This window comes from Zonotrichia leucophrys, chromosome 6 (assembly GCF_028769735.1).
Source record: "Zonotrichia leucophrys gambelii isolate GWCS_2022_RI chromosome 6, RI_Zleu_2.0, whole genome shotgun sequence".
NCBI lineage: Eukaryota > Metazoa > Chordata > Aves > Passeriformes > Passerellidae > Zonotrichia > Zonotrichia leucophrys.
In genome coordinates, this window is record NC_088176.1 from 13,231,597 (window position 1) to 13,253,842 (window position 22,246).

At 40.0% G+C, this 22,246-nt stretch overlaps 1 protein-coding gene across 8 annotated transcripts in view; it reads left to right on the forward strand.

The window, feature by feature from the left end:
• BTRC (beta-transducin repeat containing E3 ubiquitin protein ligase) overlaps nucleotides 1-22,246 on the forward strand; it is a 115,234-nt gene that overhangs the window by 52,189 nt on the left and 40,799 nt on the right. For all 8 annotated transcript variants that reach the window (XM_064716182.1, XM_064716180.1, XM_064716177.1 and 5 more), the window contains one exon: nucleotides 8,902-8,991. In XM_064716182.1, coding sequence (XP_064572252.1) covers nucleotides 8,902-8,991 — 90 coding nt within the window. The remainder of the gene's footprint in view (nucleotides 1-8,901; nucleotides 8,992-22,246) is intronic.

Below are 22,246 nucleotides of genomic sequence, written 5' to 3' on the forward strand. Positions count from 1 at the left end.
CAAAGGGACTCGCAAATGCTTCAGTGCATTTTTAACCTGTGTGTTTCCATTTTAATTCAACTTCCTTGCCAAAAAACATAATTAGTTTTCAGTGCCTATCATTTAGTGTTAGACCCAAACACTAGATTGATTAGGTCAGCCATTTGTTATTTTAAGGGCTATGTCTCCATCCTTCATTTATGAAGAACATGAGCTCAATAGTCTTGGGGAGAGAGCCGGCCTTTAGAAACTGGGAAGGGGAAACTCTCTGGGGGCCCCTCCAGCCTTTTAGCTTCTGGGTGTTTTTAACAGAGCCATGAATGCAGATTTGTAAATTTATTGCAGTGCCATCTGTTTTTTTTGCAGGAACCGTATTATTGTTGGCTCGTATCTGTCTATTGTGGTGGTCACTCCCCGGGAGCTTGCCCTCATAGTCCTAAGGAAAGTGATGAATAGTGGGGGTCAACATGAATAGGTCACAGGGCAGCTGTCCAGGGCTGCCCTGAACTTGATTACCCTACTGGTTTTTAAAGAAGACGGGCACAATACTGGTTGTTTAAAACCCTCCCTCCCTTCTCTTCACTGCAGCAATAATGAAGTGCCTTTTGCTGCTGTGGTTCATCTGTGGGCGAAGGTGCCTTGTGGGGAAAAGCTGGCAGCAGCAAGGCTGCCACAGTGTACCTCCTGCAAACCTCACATTGGACTCTGCTGTCTTTCTGCAAGCTTCCAGATGGAAGTCTGGGGGAAAAAAAATCCCTGTCTGTTACCCCATTCAGACAAGCCCCTTAGCATTTTCAAGAATTCTCCCTCTTACGGTTTTGGCACAGAATATTACCTCAGTTCACTCTTTCAGACTTGAGATAATTTTCTAAAATTGCATGTAGCACCTAAAACGTGCTCTGGGCACTATTTCAAAATTAAAATAGGCACAGTCTCATCTTAAGAGTTTAAAGCCAATACTCAAGAAAACCATGAGAAGCAGAAAGTGGCTGAAGAAGGTAGAGCAAAGGGAAAACAAGAAGTAACAATTGTTAGTGGTTTACTTTCAATTGGCAGCCTCATCCCCCTGTTTAGGGCTCCTCTCCATGTGTATTTCTCCACTGCAAAAGTGTTTCTGCCATGCAAGATTGAAGCCCTCTTCTCGAATGATGAGGAAATTTGCATGGTGTGGAGGAAGAGAGGGTCCTTCATCTCCCTGAGTCTCTTTGGGGAAGATGCTGCACTTCAGATTTGCCTTGTGTTGGAGAGCTGTCTGAGGCAGGGCAGTCCTAGTCTATGAAGTTATCCAGTTATTACTGGAGTTGCAGATTGAAAAGCCCCCTGAAATTGCTAGAGGTACACCCTTAGCCTTACTTGCCAGATTATTCTTTCTCTTTAAGTTTTTTTTTTCTCATTATTCTCAAACAACAACAACAAAAAAATAATTTCCATTCCTTTGTGACACCTAGAGCGTGTTACAAAGCTGGCCAAAGCGGGATGTGCTGGAGTCTAAGTTACAATGGGAATGCTGCCTCGTGGCGGAAAGGCCACTGGGCTCTTTGAGCATTAGTGCTAATAGGAATCTGTCACCCTGCCGCATTGCTGCATTCCTCTGTAATTGAGTAAATTGCAAGTGTTGTCTGCTCCCCCCTGCCCTTTGTGTCCATGTCCACTTACCATCCGAAGAACGTGGGCAGTGATAAATAAAGTGCTGAACAGGGCTCCCAGCTCTTTGAAAGCAGCATGTTGCCAGCCCTCTAGTTATATTTCTTTAAGTGTTTATGTTTTTCTGTATTCTTTCTCTTGTGTGGCTGGAACCCTGGGGATCCGAAGCCATGAGAGAGGCCAAGAAGCTAACAAAAGTAGCTGTCCCCTTGTTAGCTTGTTCCTTTCTTCTTTAAAAAACAAGATGAAAACCATCTGGCTCAGGGCATTACATTTTCCTCCCCCATGCACCTCTATAGATTAAGAGTTTCACCTGCAGTGAGGGTTTACATTGATTAGGGAGGGAGCAGTAATTCAAGCCTCCATCCACTTCAGTGGTACTTTGCAGTCTTTAAAGGTGCTGACCCATTGAGTTAAACTGTCAAGGGAGGATAAAAAAGGATCTTCATCCCAGGAGGTAACAGCTGCCAGGTTTTCAACACCTTGCACGCTGCTGGAAAAATGTCACAAATTGTCAATGGAAAGAAAAATCACTTGGCTGCCATCTTCCCTTAATGATACGCCTTATAAAATGAAAGATTTAAGAGTTTAAAAATCAGCAAGTAGCTGTTAGGGGAAAAAAAATCCTGGGGGGTTTTGAACAATGGCCCAACAAGATGTATCTTGAAAGACTGCACATAATGCATCCAAGTGAGAACAACCGGGTCTGATTGGGGTGGCCGTGGTTATGTCTGCACAGTGGGACAAGAGGGAAGTGAAAGGAGCAGCACAGAAGTCTAACATTACCATGCCTGTATTAAAAAAAAAGTAGGAAAAGTAGTCTGATTCATAAGCCAGTGAACTGCAAGAAGACATACTGTATTTCTGCTCTTCTGAGGACAATTTGTTTTCAAGCAGCTACCAGATGGCTAAATACCACATTTTCTTTTTCTTTTTTTCCCCCCTTCTTTTCTTTAACAAGAGATCCAGTTTGCCTTGCTCTTTGTTTCTGTTTGTTTTAATGCTTTTACGTAGCTGAACAGCCCTGTGGTGTTGGGCATTGTGGCATACTCCTTTTTGTGTTTCTCCCCCTTGTGCATTGATGGATGGGTTTAAAAAAATCTTCAGCTTTAATGTAATTTCAGGTAACAAGCATATTGGACTAAAGCTTTTTGTTTGCGTTGTCTTGAGGTTTTTTGTTTTAAGGGCCTTTTTTTTTCCATGTTTGTTTTAGGTAAGTCATTTTAATTGTACTGGGTAATTAGAAGGTACACACAGCCAAGGGAGCTTTGTTATGGTAATTGCTCAAGAAAACCCACTCCCCAACTGCCATTGCCCTGTGTTAAGACACGTCTTCCCTCTAGTGGCAATATTAAGGACTCTGGCTTCCACAGTCAGCAAGGTGTAATTGCAATATGACAAACTGTGCTTTAGGGAAAATCCTGTAAATGATCTAGTTTTTTGTTTGGCTAGTCTTTATTTTGTCTTATGACTTGCTGTGGAGACTATCCTTCCCAAGGCTGGGCTAGGGAAAGCAAAAATTTCATCTTAAGAAAATAGTCGAGGTGGATCCTGGGTAATGTCTTACAGCTTGACTTAATTCTAGTCTTCTTTTTAATTACCTCTTTATAAAAACGTTTTTAAATTTGTTAAGATTACTTAATTCTTTCAGAAGAAGCACCTCATTTGAAATAAATAAATAAATTGCATTTATTTTAAATAGTCCATGTGAAAGACCTTTAAAGGGTAATTAATACAAGTCTCCTAAGACTCTAAATAAGATGAAAGCGATCTTTCCAAATCTGCTGGAGTGATTTGTTTATATAACTTCCCACTTCTGCTGAATTCTTCAGAGTCTAATAACTTTTTTTTCTAACCGTTTGGCAATTTGTGCTTAGCTACAAAAGCCCTTGTTCAAAAAGAACAGTTTAATAATCTTTTCCCTGAAAATGACTTGAAGGGAGGGTATGGGTTTTGTCTTTTTGCTGTTTTTTTATTAGTGTTATCTTTCTCTGATAAATCATGTAATTACTAACTATCTTATTGAACTCCTGGGTTGCAGCTTCTATTAAAAAGCGGAGCTTTGTTCAGGGACTGGGGATTCTTGGAATGAATGGCCAAAGAAATGGATTTCAGTTGGTAGAAAAGCTGCACATACATGGAGTTTTGCCTGGGGTTGGGGCTTCAGGCTGGTGCTCAGTGTTCATCCAGAGCTGCGCAGACAAGAGTAGAAATGTTTATGTGTTTGTGTCAAAGAGCAGGATCATACTTTCTTTAAAAAGAAAAATGTAACCAAAGACACTTATGGAATGAGATCAGATACAGCTCTATCTTTAGTGAACCATAGTCTAGTGCCTCTGTGGCATTTTAAGCCTTTGGCTGAGAGTGAATGCAGCTTTGTGGTTCCCCTGCTTCTGACATGATTTGGTGCTCCCATATATTTGTAGGTTTCTTTTTTTTTCTTTCATTAGAGCTTGTTTGGCTATAGGGCTGCTTAACACTCTTCTCAAACGGCTTTTGCAAGGTTAAAGGAATGCAGCTTGGTAACAAGTTTGTGTCATTTTAAATATATACCTTCTAGTAAATAAGGAGGAGTCTTGCAATCAATCCCTTTTAGTGTGTTATATGTTTCACCTGACAACTAAACCCTCTATTGATTAACCATTACTTTGTTAGATAATCTTGTGTCATTGAAGCCACTGTAAAAATTAAACTCTTTAAAATGTTTTACCCTAGCAGCAGTGTGAAAATTGAAAACTTGTTCAGAATTATAGCCAGCTACCACAAAGAGGGTAGTTTTCAACAAACTGGTTTATGTTTGCATGCTTTATATGCAATATAAAAACATATTAAAGCACTCCAACGCAAAGCTATCTGCCTGTAGCGTTGAACCAGGCTAGCATTTCAGAATACTTTTCCTTGATGAAGAAACCTCTTATTTTGATGAAAGGTGAGGAGAAACTTGAACAGTTTTGGAGCAGAGTAGATGAGATATGTAAAAGGGTCAAGCTTTGAAGGCGGACTTGAGAAATATCTTTCTCTAAGGCTTAGTTTTGGCTTTGATTTTCCTGCTTTTCTTCCAGGTGAGTCAGTGTTTCCATAGGCGTTGGAACAAATGGAAGGAGGTACTCTTACGTTGCTGTGTAGCATCAGACACCATCAAATGTTTCACCTAACATGAAGGGCTCTGCGTTATTACTTGATGATATGACATTAATTCTGCTTTCACAATTCACTAGTCTATTCACCGGACCTGTTCACAATAACGATTAGCGTATGAGCAATATCAGATGAAACCGAATCTCCGTGTCCAGCAGCCATTTTGTGTCTCTCAGTAGCCAGTAACTGCTGCTTGCAAAAAGCATTTGGAGACTACCAAAAAGCATTTGGAGACTACCATGTAGTACTGCCTTGACAATATATTCTCCAAGCTTCTTACAACCCGGCCTCATGAGCCTGATGCAGCTTCTTTGTGACATTGGCAGACCATTTCTGTTGAGGCCTGTCAAGTAGAGTGACATTACCTCTTTTTCCTCTGGACTTTAAGGGGGAACTAGGTTTTCTGTGTTTTGCTTTCAACCCTTTAAAACATACTGTAGAACATGTGTGTGAATCTTCTTTGGCCTCTTTATACATTCCACAAGGCTAATAAGACATTCTTCTGTGAGAATTTGAAAATAACAAGAACTTTGTAACTTTGAAAAGATAGTAATGTATGTCAAACTGAAGAGTACTTTATTTTTTATTCTCAAATATGCATCCTGATGTGTTGAATCCACAAAATATGCTCTTCTTAATTTTCCCTTTTTCCCTTTTACTTCTACTGAGAAACAAAGAGCTGCTTAAGGACTAAATGGTCATCTGGTAATTTGGCACATACATAAATCCTTATGTAATAAAATTACTGTGTAAAAGTTGGCTCTTACTGTAAAAGCATGTTCTCTCTCCTTCTGTAGTTGAAAAGGTTGGGAAGGAGGAGTTCCTTGGCATGTTTTCAAAGGGCAGAGTGGTGTATTGATAGCATGAGAATGCCCAGGTCAGTCAGACCCAGAGTCACCTCATCCATAGCCAGCTCCAGCACTGTCAGTGGAAAGTGCTGTTGAATGGGAGCAAGGAAGTCTGGCCTCTATTGGTGCTCCACTGCCCTCCTGTCCCTGCGGCATCTACTGCTGTTGCACTAGGGATGTCTGGAAGATATCTGTGACGAGTATCTGTGGAGCTGCTGTCCATAAGTTTGTTTAGTCCCTTTTTCCACTTCTGATGATGTTTCTCTGCACAATGTCCTGGGGCAGGAAACACCAGAAGTTCACTGCCAACTGTGTGAAGAAGTGTTTCATTTTATCTTCTTTAAATTTATGCTATACTAGTTCTGTCAAATGTCAGTAGTCCTGGTATTGTGGGATTTGACAAACAAGTTATGCTGGAAGTTCAGTTGTGCTGTTCAGTTCGTACTCTTGCTGGAGATGTAATGTGTGGGTGAAAGTAATCAAAATTAAGCAACTCACTAGAATAATTATTTGTATTTGCATTCTGACATGTATGTAACTTTTGAATAGTGCATAGTGAACTTCTTTCATTCTCAGAAAATGTTGATGTCTCTAGGTTTAGCATTTAGTATTTCACATTTTGTGTTTGGATTGTCTGCTCTTTCCCATTTGTAAACGTGGAGAAAGCCTGTTTCAAGCCCAGCTTTTAAAAAGCTGGCATGCAACCAAGGTTTGTGCATACCTGTCTTGGGAGGAAAAAGACTGACAAGATTTGAGTTCATGGTTTAGTTCACAGAGCCACAGACTTCCTTGTTGCTTTCAGTAAATGTTTATGTGGCTGAGCTTTTGATCTGCAAAGTGGAGTTAGTAGTAACTTTCCTCAATCAGGGCTCCTCATAAAACTTAAAGTATGTAGCAGACAAGTTGTGCAGAAATACTGCTTATGGAATTCTAGGAGTTAAATTGCAAGTGAAAAAAAAATCAGATTTACAATAAATGGTTTAAATTACACAAATGTGAAAACTGAACAAAGAACCTTACCAGCTTTTCATGGTTTTTTGCCTTCACAATCTGGTTGAATTTAACTAATACCGTGCCTGTAAAATGAAGTTTGCATGGTATTGTCTGAATGTCAGTGCAAAGCAGATGGTATTGACTTTTTGTCTATCAGTTGGCGTGCTATATCCAAGCCCCAGTTTATAGCAGTCTATACCATTCTGATCTTTCTTCTGAGGAGAAAGTTTTATGCATACCAGGATGATGGTTTTATGATGTTGGCAAATATTTGCAAGAGGCAGTCAGACTTCTGTTTGCTTGTGGCCTAATCCAGTTTGAATCTGAGCCTCTCCTGCTGAAAGATGCACTTTGTTCATCTGCGCAGCACCTTGAAAGAATTTGTGTGTTTGAATTTTTCAGTTTCTCCTTCTGGGTCTAGAGACAGAAATTGCTTGCTGGGTGCTAGTCAAAGCAGATATCAATGTTGTGACATGTGAGGAGAACTGCTGGGGCCAGAATATTCTGCATTCCTGTCTGTCACTGGTTGTTTTCTGGTTAGAGAGCTGGCTGAGAAATTAAACATGAATGCTAAAGCAATGCAGAAGATAGGGCTTCTGTGCTCTCTTTTGTTTCTGTTTCGTGGTGACCTTTAAAGGGGCTCTGTAAATAGATAAGGTGGAAAGAACTGTGATTTCCTAATTTCTCCAAGAATGTTTGTACTGTGCTGGTCCAGTACAGATCCACCCAAGCCACTATACTGATTTCCCATGGTGTGCAGTAAGGAATGTTTCATGAGGATCATAAGAACTTAGGTGAATGTTATAACTCAGTGCCCGTCACTAGTTGGTGCTTACCTGAGCTGGGGGCTGTTGGGAGCACTGGCTTTGTGGACACATCTCCTACTGTTCAACGTAAACTCCTTTTAATCTCTTTGCATGCTTGCCTCTGACATCCTTTGCCATGTGCCCCTCTCCCAGTTTTTGTGTTGCTGCTGACAACATTTTGCAGAGTCAAGCCTCTGGCAGAGGGGCAAGAGAGGAAGATTGTTTTTTGGTTCTTGGCACTGAGGGAATCTGGCTCTGGTGATGGAGCTTTGGGGCAGAGGGAGAAGTTTAGAAGCCCTTATATGCCAGTGTTGTCCACAGGTTTTCTAACCTGTTGCAGGTTTGGGGTTGAAGTCATTACAAATCAAGCAAATGGAAATCATAGTAAGCCCTAAAAAAGCCATCTCCAGAGATTGCCAGTGAGTATTACAGGGAGATAACTGACAGGCAGCTCACTACAAGTCTTTGTACATCCTCTCATTAAGGCAATCTTAAAATATAATGAACATTAGTATGCTTTACTTAGTGCTCTTGAAAATGTTTTTTTAACAAGTTTAATTTCATTATTTTTCAGCATCTTTCTTGAGGTTTCCCCACACAACTTTTTGAGGTGGCAGCCTCTTCTCTGTGGTCCACTTTCTGCTCTTGAAATAAATCAAGTTGGTGCTTGCTTTTGAGCTGCCACTTTTGCATGGGAGCATTTTTCTGTAAATGGTGGCTGGTGTATTAATCCCATGCTGAAGCTCTTAGATGCAAAGGTGCTGGGGTTGAGGAGAAGAGCCTCAGTTAGAAGCTCCTGAGTTCTTCAGGCATACTAGTTTAAGCAGCCAAGTCAACCAAATTATTTTAAGACCACTTTGTAAGTGATTTTCACACTTCCCTCAAAAGGGTGAGAGGCTACAAGTGATGCAAAGACTCTGAAGTCTGCAGCCCCAACTGGGGGTCACCTGGGCAAGACAGCATTAAAGAAAAAAGACATTCTACTTTAAAAAAATTTAGAAAGCTTTACATAAGTGAGAAGATTAAATACAACAATGAAATGTGATCTGCATTTGCTCCCTTCTGATTATAACCTTCCTTGTGTCCTGTGTATTTTACATTTTATATTCTGATAAAGTCAGATATTTATTCACATTTTATGTACTCTCTGATAACCAGTGTGTAGAAATCACCTTGCTTTAATTATTCCATTATGCAGCATTTTGTGAAAGAACGAAAATTGAGATGAGATTTTTTTCCCATTTTCAAAGGAACAGTGAAGAAAAATCTTTATATTTCCATACTGTAAAATTGTACATGGCTTCTTAGAGAACATGCATGCCCTGAACATAGACTTTTGCTATAAACCAGTTTATTTTGGTTTGAAACATTTACATCTTAGAAAAAGGAAATGTTGTAGAGTCGTAGAGTTAGTGTAGGTTCCTGTGCCAAAAATGTGGTGCCTGAAAGAAAATTGTGTTCTCCTATTCATAACCATTTTAATCTTTCTGCAGACCTACAACAGCTGTGCCAGACTGTGCTTAAACCAGGAAACAGTATGTCTAGGAAGCACTGCTATGAAGACTGAAAATTGTGTGGCCAAAGTAAGTAAGAGAATGGCTTTGGTTTTGAGGTATTTGTAGCAAATTGTTCATTGTTAGTCAACGAAAAGTTGTTGTTAAATATTATACTTAGGAAAAAGTATTTATAGAAAGAGTAAGTTTTTTGAGTAGGCTTTTCTGTCCTTCAGGGTAGGATTCTCTTTTGCTGTTTTTCTCTGCTGGAAATGATTACTTGAGTCCTGAGCTGTGTGGGATTGAAGGGTTCATTCTGCCATACAAGTAATAGGCTTTTCCAGTGGGATGACCTATGCCAGCCATGTAATTAGCTGTGGCAACTTCAAATGACAAATGTCCAGATATATATTAGAAATACTGCATGAGAGCTCTGTGTGTCATGATTCCCTTTCTTAGCTACCAGAAGGGAGGTGCAAAAAGACTTTTCAATTAAAATACAGTGAACACTGTACTTAAATGAAAGGGACAAGGGAGATATTACAGTCAGAATGGTAAGAAAATGAATTTTTAGCCTGTCACAGAAAAGTAATTTCTTGACAATTAAGGTAGATGTGATTGGAAAAGATGAGGTGCCATTAGCCACCCTCTTTTCTTAGAATTCAGCGTAACTGGAGTAAAACAATGTACAGCTTGGTCTGTTTGTGAACGGAGGACATTTGAACCATGATGATGTGTGCAAAGGCTGCATGAAAGATGCGTTTAGTCTTGTGTAAGCTTTGTATTTCCACTGAAAGGAAGTTTAGAATGGGCATGCAGGACAGATCAGTGCATGCAGCCATCTGTTACTGAAACCAGCTGGCATTTTGTTGCTCCTCTGTCACCACAAACCTGACCACTCAAAAGCCTGTTTTCTCTTTCAGTTATTATTCCTTGATCTTCTTGAAGTCCATTTCTTTCATACTTTGATTGGTTGTTAAAGGTGCCTTGTCCCTTCAGGGGCCACTTTTGTACTGACCTTTAAGATAATTTCCCAGCTAAATCTTTGCTGGGGTTTTGCTGGTGAAATTTGGATGTCCCATTACTTTTGACTCTTGTCAGGGAATTGGCTACCATAGAAGATTGTAATGGTGCTTGCAGGTGGCTTAGCTCTCATAAACTGTGCTTGACATGCTAGTTACCTTCCATTGGAGAAGCACTTCTGAGAGAAGCTACCAGTCCTGGTACAAAGTTTGATACCAGCACTTCCCTTCTTAACATGACAGGTCTTGCACACTTCCTAAGGTGCTTTATGATACAGACTAGGTGAAACTCTTCAAGCAGAGCAACTATGGCTGAGTTTTCTCATCACAGAGCATTGTTCCAATGCCATAAAGCAGCTCACAGCAAGCTCAGGGAGTAAACCCATTCAACCCCATCTGCTCTACGGTGTCCTGTTTGACCTGATTGCCTCACTAAGGAGCAAGGGTGTACAAGAAGAACTGCTAATTTAGGTGGTGCCTCTTTTAAATAAAATCACATACTTTAACAGCTTCATGTCCTAACTAATACGCTCTCCAAAAGTTATGTTTTCAGCAGGTTTGTGGTGAGAGGTGTGGGTAGGGCTCAAGGCAGGAACATCAAAACTTTGTTTCATGCTGTTGAGGATGAATTTGAGACTTCATCCTGGAAATAAAAAAGTGTATGTTTTTGAAGTATCATGTCTCTATATGCTGTAGGGCAATATATGTGTATATATACTCTTGGACAGTCTGCCATCATATAGGTATAGAAAACCATATATAAACATATATATATGCATACATACATGCACATACATGTGTATATTTGTGCATCTATCTATCTATCTATCTATCTATCTATCTATCTCTAAAAAAAACATAAGGATTTTTCTGGGGGTATAATTCCTCTAGTACTTGCTTGCCTGGCTCTTGTACTCCTTCCTTTTGCCTTCCTGTCTACAAACCAAATGAAGTTGGTTTTAAGAAAGCTTGTCTTTCAAATTCCACAAGTTTCAAAGCATTTCTAAATCCAACTATCTAAATGCAGATGGTTCAGTGATGGCATAGGCAAATGGCACAACTCTTAGATGTTCCCTAGGTGAAGGGCTTAAATGGGATTTAGGGGGTCCAGAGGCCTTCTCCCACCACATGCACACAGCAAGTTTTACCCTCCATGATTGATGTATTTTCTAGCCTTGGACTTTGGAGTGTTTTGTCAGGGAGGTGAATACTGGAAGGTGCTGCAGTTTTCATTGTCTGCAGCACTTTTCCAAATGTAGGGGGTTCCATTTTTTTTTTAACTTGCATTGAAACACAGGAAGAGTTACTTTGGAAATCATTATTTATTTTTTCTGATTCTGCAGTGCAGTATCAGCCCTGACTGGAATCCACTGGCTGCATTATCAGCTGCTTGTCAGATGTGTCAGTCAGTCTGCAAGATGCAATGGTTCTTCTGAAACTAAATTTCTGATTCTGCACCTATTTGCAGAAAAGATAATTGTGTTCTGTTAAGACTGTATTAATGGCATTTGCTGATTGTGTGCTTGACATTTCTAAAAGTTTGTTCAAAGAATGAAATGCAGTTCCTTTGAGGGAACACATGTATCAATATTGAGGAATCTTCTCTCAGACTGGAGCACTGCCCATTTGTTAAACTCTCATGTGAACAAGTGCTTCTGTGCAGGACATCCAGTGTAAACTACCAACCTAACAACTGGCATCTTCCTAAAATAAAAGAGAGAAAAAACAGATACACATATTCAGGTGTGGGAGGCAGCATAGGGCCACAGTATTTTAATCAGTCAAGGAAGTTTGTGTTTGTTAGGAGACCTTGTCTGTCTGGTTTGGTGTACAGTGTCATGCTGACTCTGCAGCCAGGTGCTCAGTGCCTTTTGCAAACCTATGAATTAACTGGCTATATTCACACATTTTAAAATAAAACTAGAATATAATATTCTTATGAATCTTTGTGTCTTGTTCTTAGCCCTTCTTTTCTGGTATTTGTCCTCTGAAACTCCATTGATAGGACTTGGACCTGTTTGGGTAAAAACAAACAAGGAGCATTAGAAATTGTTTCAAGTATGTGCATGTTTGACTGAATAGCTGGGATCTTAAATTAAAAATTAAACATTGTGTTGCATAGATTCCATATGTGTGATCTGTGACATCATTTCTCTTGCATGTGCCAGAGTTTTTCTGTTATTTTTTGGCATCTTTCTGCCCATTGCCTTTTAGTGGTCAACAAATCTGATGTATATTCAAGCTAATGTCTTTTAAAAGGAAATGCAATCTCTAATTGTGTTTTTTCCGTGTGTGTACACACACAGGCATATATATAGAAACTCCTTCTTTTTGTTTCTTTAGATATCAAAAAATCTCTGCCAGAGGACTTCTTTTAATGATCCTACTGGTGGGCAACCACAAGTGGACAGCTTCCTCAGGAATTGGTGCTAGGTGCTTAAATAAGGTAGAAATATAGCATGAACCTGGGCTCCAAGGACAGGGTGTTTGATTTTAATGAGGCTTATTGAAATGTGGCCAAATGAGCATCTGTTCCTATTGTTTGTTCCATATTTTGTAAGCCAGTATCTTCAGGCAGATAATGGTGTTGGTGTGTGCTTCATCCTCAATTAGAGAGGGACATAGTTAAAAGTCCCCTGGCATCTGGTATGTCACTAGGAATCTTTTGATGCTCCTGGGTGTGCAAACAAGTTTCTCTTCTGTTCTGTACCCAGGAAACCTTTCTGTGGTGACCTTCACACTTTCTGTTTGATGTGTGGTGGGGGATGCTCTGGTGTGTCTCCAGTCTCCTTGGCTGAGTATTTGCTTGGATGGATTGTATACAATCCTGTTTTCAACAGAGGTCTTGCCTTTGCACACCTTTATGTGGTGTGTTAGGTCTGAGTTTTGCTGTTTGCTTCAAGTTTGTTAGATTTTGCATTACCCTGGATCCTAGAAATACCCTTTTGATTCCAGGTGCTTTTTCCTTTCCCAGCAGGAGATTGATGTATAGCTGATCTCAGAGTTCTTCAGTCAATACCCATTTCCTCCATTCATTAGATAGGTCTTACTGGTTGTTAATTCCTGCAGTTGGTTCCAGTTCATCTGTATCTCCTGTACTAAGGAGCATTCTCAGTTTCATTTTGCACTTTGAATTCTTTCCTACTTGTGCCAGAGACAGGCACCCTATGGCATCCCTGCAAGAGAGCACTCATGAGACGCCTTCAAAATGGCATGCAGCACCCCCAGGTTTCTTCTCAGCTCTGGACTGAGCAGCAGCAGCTGGGAGAGGTTCTCTGCCTCTGCCATGATCTAAGTAAAACTGGAAGAAGAAAAATATAGTCATGCATACCACCCTTGAAAAATCAGACTTTTGTTTCAGACTAAGCACTGCTTGCTACTCACATAACTGGTCCTACCAGTGATAACCGGTCTTGTTTTTTAAGGTCCTGGCAAACTAAGGGACTTCTCAGGGTCTTTTAAGCATTTTCTGTCTTTCAGGGAATCTTTGCAGTTCATCATACTTCTAAAGGTGGGACAGAGCTCTAATGTGCTTAATTTTGGTAACACAGAACAGGCCTTGGCACTTCCAGCATGCTATGTGAAATTTCCTTTCAAAGATGCATCTTATTATTTAGCTATAGCTACACATTTACACTCAAGGGTGATTCAGCTAAAGCAAGGAGTGGTAGAAGTAGCTGGTAATTGAAATCTTCTTTTCTTTGTCAGTTCTTTCTGCATCACTACTTTTGAATTTTTAGAACAAACATTGTCTGCACAATAACAACATTAAGTCTGGAATTTTTATATGAATTTAAAGGAGCAGCCACAAGCACTCTTTAATAAAGAAGCGTTTAGGGTTCCAGGCTGGATGTTCCAGTTGGCAGTAGGACAAATTGATCTGAAGATGTCCCTCTTGTACTCTCAAGTCCCTTTATGTCACAGATTGATGGCTCTTTTTTTCCAGAGTATGTGTCTGCATTTACTTTGCATGAATAGCACTACCAGCTCAGAGTTCTGCTGTGATATACCACTGAGTCAGTGCATCTTCAGATAATGCATAGTTTTCTAGTGTTTTTGATGCCTTTCCAGTCCCTGAGATTGAAATTAGGGCAATTTAATCATGAACAAATATTATTTGACTAGCAACATTCAGTTTTGAGATATTTGTTCTGCTGTTTTAAGAAGAAAGTATGTTAGCTTCTCTGTAATGATGCAGAGGGACTGTCAGTGGAGACTTCCAGCCCCAAATCCCTCTATAAAGTGTCCTCTACTGTGTCTTGGATATACCTTTCTCTGGGAGGGACAGCAGTGTCTGAGGTTGTTGCAAGCTGGATAAACACCACCTGAGCCACTGGCTGATAGAGATGTAAGCATGTCATTTTACCCTTCTGTTGGAGGTATTCTCTCTGTAATGAGAATTGTGTGAATGGCAGGCATTGTAGGGATATTGCTGGGAGTACTTAACATGCAAAAGGTGCGTTGAAAGGGAAGTCTCAGACAGCAGAAGTAGAAAATGGCATTGGAGTTTTATCTAAAAGCCTTGCCCTAATGATGATTTTCCTGTCACAAATATGACTACTTTTATCTTCCTTGCTAGTTCATCTTTCTTTTTTTAGGTCAAGACAATCTTTATGCTTTTAGCTTCATCTTGGTCTAATAACCTCTTTGCAAATGATGGAGAAAGAAATGTGATATTCCTGCTCCCCCCACTCCACCCCACCATACACATTCTCCAGATTTTGATAGACTTGTTTTATTTATTTCCAAAATTATATCCGCAGGAAACAAGCTGTTTAAATTCAGATTATGCTGAAGCAAAATGGTCCTGGTATGAGAAGCAACGTGCTGTTTTATGAGCGCAGAGTCCCTTTTCTCATAACTGATTGATAGTAAATATTTTCCTGAAGAATTATTGCCAACCATGAACAGTGCAACTGTTTCACTTTTTTTTTCTGTGCTACTTGCTGTACCAGCCATTGTCTGTAATTAAGATCTACAATTCACAATGCAGACGTTTGCACTTCCTCTGGGTCTGAGCTATTTATAAGGCATTTCAGCTGTTCAGAGTTTCTTTTGAGTGTTAAACTATGTGTAAACAGGCTTCTTTAGTCTTCAGTTACGCAAACATTGTGGAGTGGTTGTCATTTCTGCTTCTCTTACCACCCAAAATGACTTTGCATGTCAATGAAACCACAAATTAAAAAAGAATTACACTTGGGTTTTTTTTTAATGCAACAGAGACTGAAGAAATAGCAATATAAAAGCTAACTCATACATTGCTTTGTAGCTGAGGGTCTCTTAAGCATATTATGGAGATCAGTTCTCCAAGCTCTGCGGTGAGGATGGTCAGGCAGGGGAGAGGCAAAATCTTGATATGAAGAATCATTTTCAAAATTTGGTCAACTCAATGGAGATGTTTCTACATTTTGGACTCCATGGTTTGGAATCTTGATAAAGCAAATTGCATTACATTTCGGATTGAGTTCAGTAAATACTGGAAGGTCCCCCCACAGATGTTAGAAACTCCATCTCATGTTTGAGGGGTGTCAAGGAAGAGTTTTCTTGTGGTGATGGCAGTCAAGCTGGAGCGGGTTACTTGTGGAGGGTCTGCAGCCTCCATCCTTGGAGGTTTACAAGACCAGGCTAAATGAAACCATGAGTTCCTTGATCTGACCTCATACAGCACCCTGCTTTGAGCAGGAGGCTGAGCTGGACAACTGCAGGGGTCTCTTCTAAATGAAACCATCTTGGAATCCTCTCAGTGCACAGACAGTGAAGCTGTAGTAGAAGTCTTGTAAAATGTAGAAGTTGACCTGGCATCCTTAGTCAAAATTCCTCTGCAACTGTATTATGTGTAGGAACGCATGCTGTTGTTCCTTGCTGTGTGTTTGCTGTTTTGGTGGTGGGTACTCTGCATAAAGAATTACAGCCTTGAGGTCTTCATTCCAGATCCATCACATCAAGCTTCTAAGAAGTGTTTGCCAGCATAGGTGTTACAACCAAACTGGACTTGCATTTACAAAGTACTTTAGGATCCTTCATGCTGGAAATGTGAGACAGTTTGGGATCCAAGTCATCGGTGGCTTTGGTGATAAATGGTGGCAGACCATTTATGGGAAGCATTGCTTTTTAAGAGTGCTGCAGTGACGGCACCCTCAGATGGTACAGAATACATGACATTAGATGTACTTTTAGTATTTTTCACATACAAGAATTAAAAAAGTTGTTTGAAAATATGTCCAATTCTTCTGCTAAAGCTTGTAATAGCAGTTTCCTAGTGTAGCCCACTGCAGGGAAGCCACTGATGTGGCCAAGTATCATATTTCAGAAGGCAGAGTGAGTTCTGAGTTGAGCCTAGCAAGAGAGCACCCAAAAATGAGGCTGTTTTTGTAGCATGACGGGGATTAAGGTGGGGTGGGCTCCAACATCTTGGCTGTTGGGAGCAGGCAGGGGAGGGAGGCAGCGAGGAGCGGGTTCGTGGCGAGGCGCGCACTGCAGCACTGCCCAGTGGTGCATGCCGGATCACCCGCACGCAGAGATCACATGGCTCCTCCAAAAGTCAAACGATCAATTCGCCTCGTTTTGGCTCTGTACTTAATGCACAAACAGTGCGATCTGCAGGGCTGTAATTGCATTGTTAGGGCCAAGGAACAAGCCTGTGCCTTTTCAGCAGACAGCTGGCAGGGAAAGAGGCATGTTGTTAGGAAAGAGAGAGGCAAGGCAAATAAAATTACTGCTAACGCTCAGAGATCGGCAGGAGTCCTACTTGCCTAATCTTACCGGTGGGAGCAAGCGGCTGTTGTAATCCAATTATAGCAGCATAAGCAATTTGTTAGACACTCCGCATAATGTAACAATTTCCCAATAAACTCTGACTTGTAATAACGTCGGCAAGAGCCCACATAAATCTGCCCGAATGGTGGGGGCTGGAGTGTTCGGCTGGGGGCTTGTAATTTGTGCCATCAGCACGTTTTGTGGAGTGTGGTGTGGTGCAGTCTTTCAGTGCAGGAATTTTAAGAGGAAAAGCATGGCACGCCCCTCCAAGAGAACTCCATTAGCAAGGGTCAAAAGAGATGCCAAACAAAGCTAGGAGGTGGCTTTTCTAAGAGGGAGGAAAAACCAAACCCCAAACGCATGGCCATAGCTGATGAGGATTTAAAAATATTAAAAAGCGGTAATGAAAATTGTAGCATTTTAAATTACATCAGAGGGAGGAGGGGGAACTAGAATTACATCTGGTTTGGAGGCAGGGGGAGGAGAATACCCTTCTTCATATTTAAGCCATTTAAATACTAAAAAAGGAGCTCAAATCTTGAAAAGGATGCTCTGTGCTTACAAGACAGAGAAACCACAGATCCTGTCCCAAGCAATTCATAATCGACAAAGGAAAAAATTAAACCTTTTCTACTATCCAGTTACTCTCCCGTTGTCTTTCTTGCAGCTCCTAGCTGGCTTCATGCATATTGGCACAGCATCTTGATGATGCATCTGAGAGATAAAACGTAGGTCTAGAACCATTCACTTTGAGCGTACCCCAGTGAATTTAACTTTTTTGGCACAATGATGAATGTCCCCTCTGGTTCATGCAGATCTACACAAAGAACTAATCTAATTTAGATATTATTTAAAAGTAAAATCAGTCTGCTGTGCTCTGCCTGTCACTCTTGGAGTACATTGCCAGTTAGAGCATCGTAGACACCAGTTAAGGGTTTATGTTTAGCAAGATTTAAGGTATCATATTTCTGTTAATCCCATTATTTAGCATTTCCCTTTGCTAAGATGCAGATAGGCAGCAAGCAAAATAATGTAGGACGCTTTATATACAACACAGGGATAGTGAGAGGTCAAGAATTTTCAGCGTTTTTTAAACAGTGCTGTGGTGTAAAAATTCCTGACTTCATACTGCTAACAATACTTTATTCATTTCTTAGCTCTGGGATCCTGTGAGGCTTTAGTGTGGAGTGACATTTCTGAATATGTTCCCAAATTGTGGCAGCATAATGCCTTTGAGTAGGGTAAAAAGTAGCTCCCAGCCATACAAGAGAGTTTCTCTTATTTGGACCTTCTGCTGCTCTCAGACCCTGTGTTTTGATGCTGGGCTATGCAGGTTCCTCTGCTTAGCCAAAAAAAAACCCTACAGAAAACCAAACCCAATGCTAAATCACTGACCTTGTACATACAGCTCATACAATCATGCCTATACCATGTCTGCCTTTATGGTAGTACTGTATTTTGTATGATTATGGGGCGTATTTACATATTCACCTGCCATACTAGTCCTGAGACGATTTTTATTTAAACTGTAGAAGAGTAGCTGAGACGTGCACGCAGGCTGCCGTGCAGATAATGCTGCATATTTTGCCCTTCTTTATGTGGAAGTCAAGCTTCCATTGTTCTTAATCTTTGTTGTCTGCCAGCGTATCAAGATAACAGGCTGAGACAGCAAGCATTTCCAAAAGTATCCTAATAAATATTTTCTTGCTACATAAGTGCACCTTAAAAAGTGTGTTTAAAGAGGACAGGTATTATCTTAGTTTACCGAAGCTGAATCAATAAACTGCAGTGCTTCTAATAAAGCCACTCAGTGTCGGGGTTTAACTAATGGCTGATTTTCACGGCTTTGACAGTGAGCTGTGTGCGTTATTTTCTCCTGATATTGTAAAAATAATGAGAGCAAATTAGAACAATCAGTTTACCCCGATAGCTGCTGATTGGAGGTGATGGGCAATATGGCAGCGGGTAATCCATCTTCGGGCTCCTGTCACATTAACTTCAGCAGTGTGGAAAAGATCAGGCGGAGCGAGTGGGAATCCTGCCCAATCAGAAAGCTGAAATTAATGAGAAGAGCATTGTTCTGTGATCAACCTTTTAATTAGCAAGAGTGGAGATGGAGGGAGTGATGAAGCTGGCAGCACAGCTGCACAATGTTGGGCATGTTTTCGGCGAGGGGGAGGAAAAACATGGGTTTTAAATTACCCCTTCTGTGCTCCCTGTACACCAGCAGTGTGTCTTCATTCTAACCCCCTTAAAAGATCTTAATAAACAGCCACATCCAGGTTAATATTGCAAACGTGGCTGTTACTAATGAGTAGTTTCGAAGTAGGTCGTTTCAGGGGTCATTTAGGAAAATGTTGATCACTGTTTACAAAAAAGAGAGAGAGAGAGAGATGAGAGAGACAGGGTCTGGTGTTAAAGTTTCACTGCATCAAGGAAAGAAGAGGAGGGAGATGGATAAAATTAGAGTAAGGGACTGCCTGTTTTAATACTCCTCTCCTTATTTAGTATATGTTTGAAATAAGATTCCTCAGCATATATTTGAAACAAGACTCCTCAGTTAAAAATACTGTGTGCCATGTGGCTTTCAGTAGCAAAAAAAGAGGAGACATCAAATACTGGGTTGATTTCCTAATGCTCCTTTTTGTTTTTTTTTCTTCTAATGTGTTTTTTTTTGCCCCAGTATTTTTTGTTTGTTCACTTAACAACAAGAAATTATAATTAAAAATATTTGACTGCTGTAATTGCTAAAATTGACTTGATTTTTTTCCTGGTGGTTTGAGAAAATCACAGTTTTCTCAAGTGCATTCTAAAAACAGATACTGGAGTTAATGGCTGTCAGTCCTGAATACCAGTCTTAGGAAAATCTTTATTTTTGTAAATGGAGAAAAATAATGTGGAGGGGGAAAAGTGACATTACAGAGCAATTTCTGGAAAGGAGAATAAGAGATGTTAGAAAATAATATTTATGTTTACAGTGGGAATGCAGCTCCTTCTGATTACCACAGTTCCTCTTTTTCCTTCCTTGCTCTCTGTATCGTTGTTTTCAGACAATTCTTTTCTCCTTCCCCGTAATACCTGAAGAAGTTGTGATAGAAGAGTGAGGCTCCACTGCACCGTGCACAGCGACCGTGCTGCTTTCCTTTCATTTTTCCAGTCAGAACACAGGCTCTCTTTATTTTGAGGTATTCCACTTTGTGGTTCTGAACAGCAAACGAACTCTTGCCAGTTTGCAGGAGGAGGCAGAAGGCAGCGCCCTGCACGCAGCGAGCCGTGCGGGCTGGGTGGGTGAGTTCTGAGCTCACTCCCACCGGCAGCTCCGTGCCGCCTGCTTTGGGTGGGCAGCACTGAGCTGGGGAGGAAAGCTGCTCTGGGTGAGCTGGGCTCCTTTGGGGTTCACTTCCAGGAGATCTCACCATCTTTGCTTACTGTAGTATTTGGGATATTCCAAGTTTTGTAAGAGCTCTGTAATCTTTTCTTCTCAGCCCTCTTTATAAAATCAGGGCTTTGTATGAGTTTGGTGGTGTCCACATAGCTTTTATAAGCCAAAAGACGCTGCATCTCCACACAGAAGTTAACCTGTTAAAACAGACTTTTTGTGCTATCTAACCAGTTGTATTTCTAATATAATAATGAGTGGGGCTTGCAGTTCTGCTTGTAAAGGTTGTCTTAATATTTTCATTTGTAAGAAACAGTTCCAATTTTCTATAACTTTTTCACTATTTAACCCTTCAAAGTAACATTTTATTTTAGCCTCCCACTCCCTGCAGCCTAAGGCATAAAAAAAATTTGGCATGTGGGATGAACTGTATTCACTTAACAAACAGCTGTTCAATATTTTATTTTATTCGTATTGCTTGTTCTGTGCCCCAGGCTGTATTTATTGCATGCCTTTCAAGTCCTGGTCAGAATATGGAAATAGGGACTGCCTCCTGGGGGTTTCCCCTACACTTTCAGTGCTTCACAAACCTTAATTAATCCTTCCAGTGTTTCATGGAGTGAGTGTTGGACTCACAGCATCCCTTTTTTGCAGAGAAGTTCAAAAGTTATTTTAACAACTGAAATTTAGGAAGGAAATAGTTTATTTGTAGTAAGCAATGAGGTCTCACAGGAGGAATATTTGATTAGGAATTATAGCACCAGATTTTGAGATATCTTTTGTCTTTGCCATATTCTGCTTTTCTGTCTCAGTTCTTTCATCTGTAGAAGGATAATGCTGCTTAACATTTCCTCATTAGACTTTTGGGAATCTAGAAATGTATCAGTTGAAGCATTTTTTGTATTTAAACACTGGTTTTGTTTATATGCACCTCATGTTGATTTGGGCTCTGTTGTTTTGGCATCCTCTCTCACCCCAGGACCATGTACATTTTTAAGGGCTGTGTTAGCCATACATCTTGGAAAGATGCACTTACCAATGCTTGCATTCTAATGGCAGTCAAATATGATCCTTGGGGGAGGCAAGAGGAAAGTCAAAGAGAAAGTGGACAGTTACTAAGCCAAACATTCTTCTTCTTCTTGTGGCATAAAACACCAAAAGCTCTCAACGCCTTCTGTTCTCCTTTAATAAAACTCAAGACCCAGTAAATTATTCCACAGCTGCTTAAATCAGTTTGTCAGCTTCCAAAGAGATTCCCCTGTGGGCGGAAACCAAGTGGTAAATTCTTGCCCCAAAGTAATCATACTGCAGAATAACTGGAAAGATGCAATGTGTTGCAGAATCCACCTTAAGTATGGAGCTTACCACCGTGACTCTGTAATGGGATGTCCCAACATGGGGTATAATATCATAAATACTGTAAATATGCCATTTGTGAACTAATAGGCAGCCTTGGGATTGTTAATGTTTGTATATATGTTAAAATGAACGTAGAGCCAATATTAATTCTTTTTTAACCTAGTAAAATAATTCATTCTAGCTCTTGGCTGGGTTTTGCAAATGTATGTTTTTATCAGTGTTTAATTTCTTGGTTGGGTCTATCTTTTACTTATTATAATTTCATTCTTTGCTCTCTGAGGGCTAGCAAACTGTCTACTAGCTGTTGACAGAATATCAGCAACATTTTTTAAAATTCCTCTCTTTTTAAAATTTTCTATAAAAACTGTGTTAAACAGAGTTAAAATTTTCAGACTCAATCTAGCCTGATTTTTGCATGTTGAAAAGTAACAGCAAATTTCATATATCAAAAGGTTTTGTATGTTTTTTGTAGCTATATTAGTAAACCCTTCTTTATTAATAAACCCTTCTTTATACTCTTTTACATATGGTAATACTCTTCCAAAGAAATCCTTCTTTTCTTAATGCAGTATTTTTTATTATAGGTGAAACACTTTAAAATTTGAGATTCAAAATTTTCATTTGATTTTAACTATTCCTTCTCATATGAGCAGTATGAGTCAATGTGTGATAATAGTAATTTTTTTTCTTGAGTAGTCAAACATAGTATAGTTCTATAAAGAGTAAGTATATTAAACTCATTTTATTAATAACTTTAAAACACAAGGATAACATTTCTTTTAAGAGAAATAACTTTGTAAGTTTACTTATTAAGGGTTTTTTTGTTAGC